Genomic DNA, 15,021 nt, shown 5'->3' with positions numbered 1-15,021 from the left:
ACGGAATGAAATTATAAAAGACCAAATCTAAAAAATGATAGAAATATAGAAATCAAATATGGATTTTTTGTTTAATTTTAATAAATATAGTTCTTATACACTTTCATTTATATAATATTTTTTAAAAGAAATAAAAAGAGAAAATAAAATCATTAATAAGATAAAAGTTACAACATAAAGCAAAATGTAAAGGTTTATAAGATTACTATTAACGATGCTCTAATGTAAAAGATAAATATTATTTCTGAAGAAAGAAATGAGTGGGATGAGAGTTCACGGGCTTCATTTAGATGGGTTTGCTAATTCGGGAATCATATTGGATTGGGCTGCTCAGGAATAAGTAAAATACTTCTATGTTTCTTTCCTCAAACAACAATTAAATTTGGATGGTTATCTGTTTATTTATTCATTTTATGTAAAATAATAATAAGTTTTATTTAAATAATAATTAAGGCATGTTTAGTTCAGCTGATTAATGCAGCTGTTAGTCGGTAACTGGTAGCTAATAAATTAAACCATTTGATTCAGAAGTTTAATACAGTTGATAGTTGTTTCTCACTGGATAATTATATTAAAGCATTTAGTAAAGATTTGAAAAACAGCAGTTGATAGCTGATTTAGTCTCAATCAGCTGCTTATTGTATCAGCTCTATTTTAGAGTTTTTTTTTTAGTTGATAGTTGATTTGATTATTTATTTATTTGGACATTATTATTCTTTTTAAATTATACCATTGAAGGTATAATTTATCGTTAAATATATTTATTTTATTATATTATATTAATTATATAAAATAATAAAAACAACTTATAATAATTAAAAAATTTATAGTTAATTTTTTAGCTCAATTTTACTTATTATTAAAAATATTTTTAAAATTATTTTTAAAATAAAAATAAAAATTTAATTCTATTAATAAAAATTTCTAATTTCAAATATCATAGTTCTAAATATTATAATTATTTAACTATTAAGAATAACTTTAAAATAATAATTATTTATTATTAAATCAACTCTCAATTAATAAAAAAAACTCTAAAATAGAGCTGATAAACAGCTGATTGTGACTAAATCAGCTATCAATTGTTGTTTCTTAAGTCTTTATCAAATACTTTAATATAATTGTTTAGTGAGAAATAACTATCAGCCTACATCAAACCTCCGAACTAAATACCCTCTATATGTTTAACAATTCAGCTCCAGAATTAAAGCTTTTTCAATAGTGTTTTTTATTTTAAAAAATATAATTTTTATAATAAATATCACCTTAAAACATATTCAAACATAAAAAATAAAATATTTTATTTAAGTTCAATAAATTTTTTATATTATTCTTTATTTTACTTTTATTTTCATAAATATAAAATAATTTAATTTTTATTTTTTTTATTTTCTACCAATAGTAATTTACTGTTTCCATTTCTTTTTAGTTTTTTTCCAATAATTTATTTAGAAAATTCATAAATTATTTACAATATTCATTCTTTATCATTCACCAAATATAATTTGAGACTTTCATAACTTTCAAACACATTGAAATTATTGATTTATGAATCAAAACCTCAATGGAACTTTGAAAGTTAATTTCCAACCGAAGAAAATATTGCTCCAGTATGAAAAAATATTATTTTTCTATATTGTTGTGCAGAAATTATATTATAGAATGAATTAATAATGAATAATCGTATCTGCATTCCTAGTTAGTAGGTAAATCACGTAATTATTTATGTATTAATGGTTAATTTTGACTAAATGTATTTATATCTCTCAAAACTATGACTATTTACTAAGTTTAAATATTCTAAATTTACGATGTAACTTAATAGATATATTAATTTTTTAAAGATATTTTAATACTTTTTAACACGTATTATCATTTAATACATCAACATGTACTATATAAATATATTTAAATATTATAAAAATATAAAGTTTAAATATGGTAAATTAAATTAAAAGCTAAAAGTGTTTAGATATTAAAATAATAAAACTTATATCATATTAAAATAAAAATTCAAGTATTAAATTAATAAATATAACTTTAGACGCATCTATTAACAAAACTTTCTTAATAGCTTAGCTATCAAGTTGGTCTACATTTTTATTATGAAAAAATAAAATTTAATAATAAAAAATTCAATTTAATATATAAATATTTTAAATAATATATGCTTTATTATTTCAATTAACATTAAAAAAAGCTTAGTTTCAAAAGAAAAATCCTCTAGCTAGTATTTGATTAGTGTTAGAAAATAGAAAAGGGCAAGAATATATCCTTTTTCCATTAATATTTAGCATTTATTCCTGGAATATTTTTTATATAGGTACATATCCACCTTGCAATAACTTTGACTCAAATTGAACTAGGAGTAATGCTGCCTTTTAGAGTATAATACATTTATAATTCAATTATATATGTTAGTGGGATCACACCTTTGGAAATTTAAAAATATTTATTATGTAATCAATTATAAATATTTAAAATAATAGAAAACTCAACTAAAAGGTAAAATGCATAAGAAAAGGTTAACTCTAGGTATTATAAAAAATGAAAAACTATTGGATAAAGAATAATGGCCATACTTTTTTTTTTAAATTTTAATCCTCATTTTTTTTTCTAAGTAATAGAATACTTTAATTCTTCAATTTGAATGTGATAAACTATGCGACCAATAAAACACCTATTAAAGTTCTCTTTAAAAACTCTCTTCTTTTGCCTTCTAATTAACACAAAATATTAAAAAAGTATAGAGAGAAATTTTAAGGAAAAAATACAAAAGTAAACAATTCTCCTATGAGAAATATTTTTGAATTTGAAGTCACGGTGATAAATTCATATTATATATAGTTATTTAAAATATTTTATTGCTTTATTTACATTACAATATATATTTATATGGTTATAATATATATTTTTATTCCACTTAATTTTAATTGTCTAGTTTTAAGTAATAGTGGTCGAAGAGAAAAAATATAAAGAAAAATATTCAAAAATAAATTTGATTAGACATGTTTGTGTCAAAATTCAAGATTGAGACACATAAACTGACTATTATATATAGACCGGTCGAAATTGACATGGCCCATAAGCAAATTAATCTCTTTGTTATTTAAAGATTTTATAAATTATTTAATTGTGGATAATTAATAGCTATGATAAGGAGAACTTTTATAAGTGTTATACTTGAAGGAGAACTCTATAAAATATATATATATATATATATATATATATATATATATATATATATATATATATATATATATATATATATATATATAATAGTTGGGGATTAGGATCAAAGAGCAATAACATTACTTATTATTCATCATCTTTTCACCATATCTATCTCTGCAAATTTTTTTACATTTCTACATCAAAAATATTTATTTTTATTTTCAGTTTTATATTCATGTTTAACTATTTAACTACAATGACCATGAGAAAAAATATGTTAGGCTAAATTTCTCTTAGTATTTAGTTTAGCTTTTATTACTTTATATAAACCTTGTTATTTTATATTTAATGAGTGATTTCTTTAATATAACTTTATTTGTTTCACTTATTATTATTATTATTATTATTATTATTATTATTATTATTTAACCATCATATTGATTCAGTGATAATAATTGTTATGAAAATATTTAATTTGAATGTATTATAAACATCATATTTACTTCAATTTAGATTGATATAAGAAATTTTGGTTATATCATTAGCTTGAGTAATTAAAGGAAATGAACATTATCATCTCATTTATTACATCCGCGTTCAATGTCTAAACAAGATGAGTACTAAGTAGTTGGCTAAACTAGTAATGTATCTAAATTAGTACTCGCAAATGTACGAACCGAATGATAGTACGGGCAAGTCCACCACGAGGTCAATCTCACAAGAAATTGTAGAGCATATATTTTAAAGAACAACTATCATACAAAATACTAAAAATAAATCTAAACACTCTAAGAAAATGTATTGAGAATGATCTTAAAGTTTATAAAAGAAATTAAATAACTAGAAAATAAATATGCAACTAGGATGATTAATATGGACTATATGATAAAATAGCATTTAGTTTAGCTTATACTTAGTAATCCCCTTATTTCCCTTAAGTCCAAATAATAAATGAGATGGTGATGTAACTTTTTCCTAAGTTAGTCAAGTTAATGATGCAACTTAGATTCCTTATACCAACATAGATTAAAGTAAAGATGATGTTTCTAATATTTTTAATCTAAAGATCTTCATAACAAATATTACTACTAAATTGATATGATGGTCAACCAATAATAATAGATCAAACTAATACATATATGAAAGTAAAGAAATCATTCATTAAACTCATAATATATAAGGTTCGTACATAAGCAAAAAGCCAAACTAAACACTTATAGAATTTAGTCTGACATATTTAATTCAATGATCATTGTAATTAAATAGAAAGACATAAGATACAAAAAACAGAAAATTAAAAGTCCTTCAAAATCCAAAGGCCCTTTAAGAAATGAAGAAGATTGATCATCTTTCTCCACGTCTTTAAAAAGCTTCTTTGATTCTTGAAAGAATAATGCAATAAGACTAACTAGATGTAGAATATGATGAACTGAAGAAATTCCTAGAGAGATAATAGTAGAAGCCTTTCTCGCAGAAAAAATAATGTTGTAAAATCTCATTTGTTTAATTAATCTCTACTTCTTATAGAAATTTTCTTTTTAGAGTCATTCTTTCAACACATAACTACTATAGTTATATCTTACTGTCCTAAATAAAATAAACAACTTAAAAGATAATTATCCATTAATTACATCATAACTAATTAATTTTTCCTTCTCGAGTCTTGATAAATTCGGCTAGGTTCGCACTATTGATAGCCCACGTGTCTTATTTTCAAGCTTTTTACTGCCCCAATCCATTTAAAGCCTATTTATGTATTTTTTACTCAAATTCTCCTTTTTGGCGATTATTTTCTGAATTTAGACAATAAAACTAAAGTGAGGTAAAAACACATAATTTTTACCATATTATATATAAAAATATATCGTTAAATCTGTAAAATACCCTTAAATATCTATATATGATTTAACCGATAGGCTAGATACTGTTTTATTATATAGTTTTCTTAAATCATCTCATTTATATATTTATTTTTTAGTTTATTTATTTATTTTATGAACATTATTTATTGTCTCAAAATATCTTCTTAGAGTATTTATATTTATTTTTAATATTTTATATAAATAATTAGTTTTTATAATAAGTGGCATCATAATTCCTTAAGAGATCAATTTTAAAATATAATTACTTTTTTCTATATGAACAGTTCATCCACTCATTACTAAGTTTGGCATACATGCAACTATTTAATATATAAACATTGTAACTCGAATACTAAGTTTGGCACATTACACGGTTACTTAATATCTACACATTGTAAAAAAAAAAAAAAAAAAGGCTCGATTGCTAAATAAATATTGTCCTTTACATTTACTTTCATATTTAACATGCAATTTTTATTATTTTTTAAATTATTAATAATTTTTAAAATTATTAATAATTTTTAAAATTAATTTTAATATTAACATTTATTGAATAAGAATTTACTAATCTGGCTACATCTCGATGACAAAAATTAAGTCAGCATTAGTTATTAAATAATCCTTATACACTTTAGAAAGATTCTGCCTTACCATTCTATTTAAAATTCTAAAGATCTAAGGCTTAAAGGTGCTTCCAATGGTTGCCACAAATGGCAAAAAAGGGCACAAAAAAAAAAAAAAAAAGGAAGTTATAGACGAATAAACGATTGGGTTGTTACATCTTTGCTCAATCCCAATAACGATAAATAGAATATATATTGCTAGATAATTAAATTATTTATTCATTTCTTTATTTAAACGATATTATTTTTTATTATGAAATGAGTTCAATAATCCTATTATCAATTTAAATACTTATTTTTCTATCATCATTAAGAATTATAATTATATTAACAAATATTAATTAACAATCTTATAATAAATTAAAATTAAAATTAATATTAAAATACATTACTAAAATTAAAATATTAGAATTACATGTACATTTAAAAATAAGTAATGTTCAATTATTTATTCAACAATAAGCCAGTGAATATTGCATGAGCGGTTTAGTCCAAATCATGATTCATATAACAAGTATTTATATATAATACAATATTACTTTTTCTGACATTTAAATTTTCTTTGATATATATGTTTAATTTTCGACACATAAATTTTTTGTCATTCATGTTTGTACTTATTTTTTGATATATGAAATTCTAGCTTATATATAATGTATATCTTTTTATTAATTTATTAATTCATAAATTAGATTCTTAATTAAACACTAACTATAATCATAAGAATAATATATTAATTATATTTTAATATTATATTAACTAATAAATAGTTTCTTAATCAGATAATAATATTAATTCTATTCTAAGAAACAATATATTAATTAATAAATTAATTTTATAATTAAATAATAATTCTAATTCTAGAAAATGACATTTTAAATTATATTTTTAATACTATAATTAATAATAAATTATTTTTTAATTATATAATAAATTTTTAATCTTAGAAAATAAAAATATCAAAAATATTGATCTATAAGTTTATATAATATTAAAATTAATTAATAAATAATTTTTAAAATAAAGTTTATATTATTACATTAATAATTTTTTTAAAATTTTAAAAAATTAAAAACATTTAAAAGTAGTTAATGTGCTATTATTTTTTAAAATTTTATATATTAATATTAAATATTAAAAAATTTATTTAATTATATTCATCAACTTAGATAATCAAATAATAATAGTTAGAGACAAAATATCTTTTGATGTCAAATTTAATATTAGTTATGATATAATTCAATTTAGACAGACATTCCATAGTAATAATGATTGTTAATCTAAGGTGCAATTGATCTCTATTTTAATTTTAACACTAAAATTGAACATTGCTAACCTTAACCTTATGTCTAAGTGTCCATATGACAGAGCACTAAAAGAACCAACTAAAGTCTAAGCATTCGTAAGCTATCAAGGAAGTCTTGTAAGTAGATTCAAAAAGCGCGAGGCGCTTTTTGTATGATCAAAATTATACATGACGTTGAAAAGTCCACCTGACATCTTGCCAATTGCATCGCGACACTTGGTAGTCAAAATGTCAAAACTTTAAGAAGTATGAGGCTGCTTCATATCGGAGTTTAAGACTGAAAATGCAGAAGATAGCGCGATGAAAAGTGCAAGGGTGCTTCTGAGCGCGAAAAAGGTAGGCACGAAGGCACTATTATGGCGCGGGAGCGGTTTTTGCAATTAATGCGATTTCAATAACCATTGAGGTATTAGCCATCCCATCAGAGCCACGTGTCTGGAGCCGTTGAAGCCTCAACATCTCTTTTTAGAAAGCATGAGCACGCTTGGAAAGCGCGGAAGCGCTTTTTAAGACTTTAAGTAATTTTTTGCCAAAATCATCAATCTTGCAATTAATAAGTTTTGAATCCATTGTAACGTCTCTAAAAAGTTGGTATGAGCATAAATACCCCTCTTAAAGACTCAATAAGCAAGTATGTGATTTAAGTATACTAAAACTCTTGCAAATTCATTTATCAACTTTCTACATTCAATTTCTTTCTTTTTAAGTGTATTAAGTTGAAACTCTTTGTTCAACTAAAAGTGTAAAGGATTGTTGTGTGAGTCTAAGTATCAAAAACATAAAATAAATTATTGAGTAACCATTAATACTTGAAAATATCAAGTTAGTGGGTGAACTTGTAAAACTCAAATATTACAATTTTAAAGATTATAGTGGAATATTCAAGTGTGATCTTGAAGAGTGGATATAGGGAGGATTGTTCTCGAACCACTGTAAATTTTTGTTCTATCTTTTCTAATCTTTACTCTCTTTAAATCATTCTTAATCTTTTTTAAATTCTTGTAGTTTATTCAAAACTATTAAATTTCAAAATTTAAGATCACCAATTAACTCTTTGATAGTTTCAAAGGGCAACAGTGCAACAGTGATTTTCAAAAATAGTATTTATTTTTTTTAAATAGCTTTAAAAGTATTCATTTGAGAATAGCCGGTGCAAAATTTAGATTATAAAAGGTATTACTATATAATATTAATACATCGATCTAATGGGTATCGAATGAATAAAACTATAAAAAAAAAAAACGAAAAAAGAGAAAAAGAAACAGCCTAACTCAAGGTGTACATCCAACGGCTAGAATAAGAGACCAAGATTAACCGTGGTTAAGAAGAATGATCCTCTCTCTCTCTCTCCTGAAAATAATTATCTTTTTCGCATAAAGACGTGATGACCGCTTTGTTCTATAAGATAGAAGAAAAGTCATAGAAAATCCAAAAACATCACAAAGAGAGAGAGAGGAAAATGTCAGACGAAGAACATCACTTCGAGTCTAAGGCAGATGCTGGAGCCTCAAAAACTTACCCACAACAGGCTGGTACTATTCGCAAAAATGGCTATATAGTTATTAAGAATCGCCCCACTAAGGTAATTTATGCTTTTAATATGAATTTGCATCTGGGTTTGCATTATTTTTGTCAGATCTCTAATGGGTTCGTTTCTGTTTCTTTTTAAATGCAATAAGTGGTTCAAAGTTTGTTCTTTTGCTTTTTTTTTTTTTTTTGTAATTGCAAAATTTGGTGAATTTTATATCTTGGGTGGTGTGTACAGAAGAAAATGTTGTGTAGTTTTAGATTGATGATGTGGAGTAAGATTTATTTTTCTTTTGTTTGGATTTTATGGATAAAAAAGTTCTAAACTTTTCTGAAGTATGTGTTTTTTAGAGGCTACAGTATACTTTTGGATCTTCTATTTGTATTAGGATGCCATAATGTGCGGTTTTTATCCAAAAATTCTCATGATAAAGATGTAATGAGGTTCACAAGCTGCACGTGTGTTTGTTTGTCCTCATCTTTTTGATGCATTAGATTATTGATTGATCATATGTGGTTAATAGAGTTAATAGAATTATAGTTGATGTACTCTCCAAAGATGATGAGCTAATATCATATGCAAGTGCTTAGTATTATACTATTCTCGTATAACTAAACTTGGATTTGGGTGCCATGTTTAGATGGTAGTGGCAAAATGAAGCTTTTTGGGAATTATAAATAAAGGGTCTGCTGATTTGCATGTTTTTTGTGGATCTACTTCTATTGATGCATGGTACAACATTTTGCCTCGCAAGTAGCAAGAATCATGACAATCAATGATAAAGTTCATTCCTATGAAAATGCAATGGCTAGTATATATTTAAGACGCAGACTTAGGAATATTGGCTTGGAGCAGCTGTGAGGTTGCATTTATCAAGTAAGCCAAGCATTACTTTTCATAGCCAGTTCTACTTGTTGAAGAGCCATTGATCTAATATTGATAGCTTGTATCAGCTTTCTTTTGACTGATTTTCTTTTGTAGTCTCTCATTTTAACATTAACCATGTTAAGCTATCTGAAAACCTATTATCACTTTGCGTTGAGGATAGGGGTTCAGTTAAGTGGGTATTACATAGTTATGGATCGCGTAATAGCTTGCTTCCTGATTTATTATAATCTGATGTTGCAGTAGTAATAATTTTAAATATTTCAATATATCACCATATGTTTCTATACTTCTACTTTGCTTGAAAACAGGTTGTGGATGTTTCAACCTCAAAGACTGGGAAACATGGACATGCTAAGTGCCACTTTGTGGGAATTGATATATTCAATGGGAAAAAGCTTGAAGATATCGTTCCTTCTTCCCACAATTGTGATGTAATTTTATTTCTTTTTGTTCTGCTTCTTACGTTTGTATATTTTCACTATAAATTACTTGGCTGGCTGGTTTGATTTATTTGTTTTTTCATAGGTTCCTCATGTTACTCGCACTGATTATCAGCTGATTGATATCTCTGAAGATGGTTTTGTAAGTTTGTTCAACATTTTAATTTTAAAAGTCTGTTTGAGGGAATGCTGTTAAATGTTGATCGGTTCTAACCAGTCTATTAAAACAAGATGATCCCTTTCACTAGTAATTTATCTAACCTCATAAGACACTGTTTGTTCTTCTTATTGATGTTTGCTCTACCTTATGAACTTTTAAATTGCTTGCGTATGAATAAGCAAACTTCCTTATGATTGATCCTTCTCCTTTTACATGAAGCAAAGACCATGAAATGAACTATGCAAATCTCGGAGTTACTATCTTCCATATTTGTTTGAAACTGGAAACTTACATTCTTAGCAGTTTTCATTATTGTCATGCAAAATACACTGCTTTTTTTTTCTTTTCTTTCTAGTAAATAGCAAGGTCAAAATGGAAACTTACGCTCTTAGCAATTTTCATTTATGGGAGTTATTAGTTCATTAAACCTAGTTTCCCTAAACACAGTTATCTTAACTGATCTTGGTTTGGTATCCTCTAGGTGAGTCTTCTGACTGAAAATGGAAGCACTAAGGACGACCTGAGGCTTCCCACGGATGAAAATCTGCTCAGCCAGGTATTTCACATGCATTCCTTTTCTAGTGCCTGTGTAGGTGCCCTTTTTCTTATTTGGGCTCAGTTTTATGGATTCCATCTTCTTTGTTATATGAGCATGTTGGTTTTTGTTGTTTGAAAACTGAAACTTATGTTATTGTGTATATATAGATTAAAGATGGATTTGCCGAGGGAAAAGACCTTGTAGTGAGTGTCATGTCTTCAATGGGAGAGGAGCAGATCTGTGCCCTTAAGGATATTGGTCCTAAAAATTAAATATTTAAAAATGATGCTATAGCATTAGCTCTAGCTGATGTTAAAACAAGCTCTGTAGGCTTTGCTGACAAGGAAATGATATTTATATCTCATGCATATGCACGACAAACTTGCACTAAGATGGTATTTTTAGCTATATAATTCAGACTTGTATAAGGTTTGTAATGATGGAGGCAGGAAAGGAACAGGAGCTGCTCAGTTCCTGACGGAAGAAACATATATGTCAGTAGGATGGAATTTATAAAGTATTTGAATTTTATATTCTTCTGTGATGCTTTGAGATAATTAAAGGTTTGTCATGTCCATGTTTCTATTTCAATTTCTGAGAATGATAGCTCTACAACCAACAAATTTTATTATTATAATTATTATAATTATTATTATTGTTATTTATTTTTATTTTTATTTTTATTATTATTTAATCGCACTATGTCTGGCCAGGTTTAGTTAGCTTTTTAAGCTTATGGATTTTAAATTTTAAAATGCTCGTTTTGTTTTCAACATTTGGTGATGGGTCTTCTATGCGAGAAAAGCTTGATTCTACAACAAATTGGATCAGTTGTATAATTGAATAAAACACAGAACATCACAGAGTTCCTTTTAACAGTGGCTTCATACCCTTCTAGACACATTGATTCTACCATGAGATTGCAGGACATTTTTGGTCCTATATAACCCAATTCATGTTCTCTCTCTTTGCTTTCTCTTCTTCAAAAGGACTTCTCAGAGCCCTTTCTGGGCATTATTGGCAATAACTGCTGTCTTGTAGTCTTCCTCATTCCTTAGGCTTTTCCATGCCTTCTTAGATGATGGCTATTAGTTTTGAGGAGAACCAGGATGCTTGCTTTAGGTAGGTCTATGTTTCTCCTTTTTCCACTTCCCTTCTGATTGAAAACATCAAGCAGTTTGCCACTGAAGAGAAAATTGAACAGAATACGAAAAGCTTGTGGTTCCTGGCTAAGTTGTAGATTTGGATACCTTGTCGAAAAAGCACCAATTTCCATGATACAAAATCAATAGTGAGCTTATTTTTCTCTTTGGTCATGCTCTTCAATAGAAATTTGATGCCATCTCTGCTCTTTCTTTTTCTCTCTTTTCTTTTTGTCTTTTTGGGTAGCCCCTAAGCAGTAAAGCAAATAATACCACATTTACAACCAAAATTGCCACCACTGATGCATTGTTTCTAACAAAGATTGCTTAATCTGCAGATTTCTATGACAAATAGAACTCCTGACATGACTTTAATTACAGCATTAAGCATTTCTGAGAATAATTACTCTTGCAACCAATAATCTTTGACTATAGCATCTGATGAAAGGAAATAAAAGCATCACCCTGCGGTCTCTGTATCAAGATAACAAGAACTAGGAGAGTATAATAGAAACTGGAACAAGAACCTATGATTAGGAAAGTTTAATAGAATCTGAACTGCCATAAATGTAAGAAACACAACCCCAGAATGTTACGATCAAAGAGAGAATCTTGAACCCACTCATAGGATCATGCAACAAAATAACAGCAGCAACACTGGTGAGCGGTACCCTCACAGCATTGAGAACACCAGCTACCACAGTAGAAGCCAAGTATAGCACAGCAGTGCCTCCAAGTACCCCCAACTGAAAAGTAATAGCACCCCAGACAAGAACTAGAATATATGAAGTCTCACCACCTACGAATGTTTCAGCCTCGGATTTCATCCCGTGAAAATCTCTATTCACAATGATTCCAATGGTGGTAAATATAAAACCAAATAAAGAAACCATCACCTGCTGCTCCAGTACAACATGGAAGGATCTTCTCCCCAGTAACTTAACGAAAATCAATTCTGAAAGGGCAAAGATGAGACCATGAAGAGCAGATCCCAGGATATCCCATATGAAGCCCATAATATATTGGCGGTCACTTACATAGTCATATCTGTCCGAATCCGAATCCAGTGCAATTATGACCATTCCAGCAGTAATAATCACAATAGCATTTATCATTGAAGCATTCAGTTTGTTGTTCACAATGAGATATCCAAACAAAGCAGAGAACACCAGGGATGATGAAGCCACAAGTGCAGAAGTTGATGCTGGGAGGTAAGCATAGGCATATGCATACATCAAGTTATCAGCAGCACTTAGAAAACCCAGCACAATATAAGCAACAATGAGTTTTGAGCTCAGCCGAGTAGGGAAAGTTTTACAGAAGAAATAAGTAGGAAGCAGAACTAAAGCAGTTAGAGGCCACCCAGCAACTGCTACCCATGAAATAATCCACTTGCTTGTACCCCCATTTGCATAATAAACACGGGACAGAAGGCTCGAAGCAGGGAATGCGATGAGCATTGCTGCACTGCTCAGAAGCAGAAGAATCCAATGTGACATTGGCTTCTTTTTGTATGCTTCCAGAGCCAGAGTCTTCCAGATGGAGATTTTTTCCCATAATGAAAATGAATTTGAAGGTTCTGCTGGTTCCTCATCCATTCTTCCCTCTGATAGTTTGTCAGCAAGGACAAGAAAGAACAATTAGAAGCAATATCAGTCTAACCACATTTTCCTAAGAGGTTGTGAGTGTATAAGTCTGAATTGACAAGATTGTATAAAATTGTGCATGTGATATCTTCAAGATTATAAACTATATCTACTTTTCATTTCTCAGTCAGGTTCAATTGGAATTGTGTACAGGGAGCATTCTGTTCATTGAAGTAAAGAAAAAATAAATAAATCACAAACAAGAAACATCTTCCAGATTGTGTGAAACATCTTCCAGATTGTGTTTAGATTGGATATTCAAAATGGAGAGATTAGATGAATGTGAATGATTATCTGATTGAGAATGAATCCAAAAGACATACTATTAGAAAGTATAATCTGAAATAAAGGTTTAGTTGAAAGTTTTTTTCTTTTTTTGTCTTTTTTGGTTCTGTTTTGTTTTGGCCCTTCTTCTTCACAAGTTTAAGTCTTTATTTAAGCAATTTGAATGGAGAACTCAAATTCAAAATCATTAAGATGCAGCTTTCTTATGCAAATTTAACCTGATATAATTTATTGATTACCAAAGAAATTGCTTGCAAGCCTCAAACATCATGAGTAGGATTTCATGCACTATACAGAAATATTCAGAACGAAGAGACCATATTCAACTTACAATTGCTTAAAGCAGCCAGCAATATGCAGAATTACAATAAAAGGGTATTTAATAAAAGCCACAGCAGCTCATTTTATGGTTCAGAATTGACAAAATCAATCATAGTAAGGCCTAAAAAAATAGACATGATGCAGTGACCTACAAAATTCTATCTAAAACAATTGCATAAACCTCACTAATCACACTTAAAATTATCAATAAAAAAAAAAAGAAGAAAACCCCGGTAGAGAAAGCACAATGATTGAAGGTAATTAGCTAAAGCTAAACTAGTGTACTGGAACAAACCTGCCTCCAGAAGAGCTTCTTGATGCATGAGAGTGAGCTCAAACTAAATAATACTTTTCACTCTTTCTTCTTTTGGGTGAGAAGCGAGAAGACAGGTCGGTGCTTTAATCAGGCAATTATCATGTGCGAATTACTGGTGGACGTTTTGGAGAAGTAGCAAAGCTTGTGGTCGTTATTTGAATTTAAAATTAAACTTTCTATTAGAGGTTAGTAATTTACATTTAAATTTTCTTTTAGAGGTTAGGTAGAACTTTTGGTTCAAAGATTTTCTGTTTTTCTTTTTGCCAGGAAAATATAGAAAGTATACGTTGGTTTTATTGTATTAATGTATTGCGACATTTCACGTAAAAAATTAAAAAACAATAATAATTCAAAACTGTTAATTTTTTAATTTTTTAAAAGTAAAAATAGATTTATAATATTTTATTTAAGCGATAAAAATTTTTAAATTTTAGATTTTAGATAAAATTTTATTTTTACAGTAAATATAAAAAGGATTAGTTATTTTTATTGAACGGTCCACGTCCCGTATAGCCTCCCAAGCACTTACCGATTCGTTACCCTTAGCCTTGCCATCGTAATCAAAGCCATCGACTACCACTAATATATGAAAATGTGGCCCTCCCCCGTCAATATTTCCACATTACACGACGAATCCCCTCCTTATAGGGAGTTTATTTTAATAGTATTAAAATTTATAAATTTAAAATAAAATAAAATTAAATAATTTTATATTTTATATATAATTTGTGAAACTAAATATATATATATATATTAAACGTCACATTTTACACTTAGTGATAATAATATTAT

The 15,021-nt window shown here is 27.6% G+C and overlaps 2 protein-coding genes across 2 annotated transcripts; one reads left to right on the top strand and one right to left on the bottom strand.

The window, feature by feature from the left end:
- Window positions 1-8,317: 8,317 nt before the first annotated feature.
- On the top strand, window positions 8,318-11,180 carry LOC8264851 (eukaryotic translation initiation factor 5A). The gene is made up of 5 exons (XM_002529328.4): window positions 8,318-8,547; window positions 9,690-9,812; window positions 9,907-9,963; window positions 10,463-10,537; window positions 10,687-11,180. The coding sequence occupies exons 1-5, from the start codon at window positions 8,425-8,427 to the stop codon at window positions 10,789-10,791; spliced, it is 483 nt and encodes a 160-aa protein (XP_002529374.1). The 5' UTR covers window positions 8,318-8,424; the 3' UTR covers window positions 10,792-11,180.
- A 149-nt stretch (window positions 11,181-11,329) lies between these two features.
- LOC8276227 (probable purine permease 5) lies at window positions 11,330-14,473 on the bottom strand. The gene is made up of 2 exons (XM_002529329.4): window positions 14,209-14,473; window positions 11,330-13,267 (listed from the first exon to the last, which is right to left on the bottom strand). Exons 1-2 carry the CDS (start codon window positions 14,234-14,236, stop codon window positions 12,195-12,197), a joined length of 1,101 nt encoding a protein of 366 aa, XP_002529375.3. The 5' UTR covers window positions 14,237-14,473; the 3' UTR covers window positions 11,330-12,194.
- Window positions 14,474-15,021: the final 548 nt, after the last annotated feature.

The sequence above is a fragment of the Ricinus communis genome, chromosome 3 (genome assembly GCF_019578655.1).
Source record: "Ricinus communis isolate WT05 ecotype wild-type chromosome 3, ASM1957865v1, whole genome shotgun sequence".
NCBI lineage: Eukaryota > Viridiplantae > Streptophyta > Magnoliopsida > Malpighiales > Euphorbiaceae > Ricinus > Ricinus communis.
Note: the sequence above shows the minus strand (reverse complement) of the source record. Positions and strands in the feature narration are given on the sequence as shown.

Excerpts from the sequence above, each read along its gene's own strand:
- LOC8264851 (XM_002529328.4), top strand. The coding sequence starts at position 8,425 with ATGTCAGACGAAGAACATCACTTCGAGTCTAAGGCAGATGCTGGAGCC. Across the intron at positions 9,964-10,462 it reads ATATCTCTGAAGATGGTTTT|GTGAGTCTTCTGACTGAAAA; the intron begins GTAAGTTTGTTC and ends GGTATCCTCTAG. Across the intron at positions 10,538-10,686 it reads ATGAAAATCTGCTCAGCCAG|ATTAAAGATGGATTTGCCGA; the intron begins GTATTTCACATG and ends GTGTATATATAG.
- LOC8276227 (XM_002529329.4), bottom strand. The coding sequence starts at position 14,236 with ATGCATCAAGAAGCTCTTCTGGAGGCAG. Across the intron at positions 13,268-14,208 it reads AGAAGCTCTTCTGGAGGCAG|AGGGAAGAATGGATGAGGAA; the intron begins GTTTGTTCCAGT and ends ACAAACTATCAG.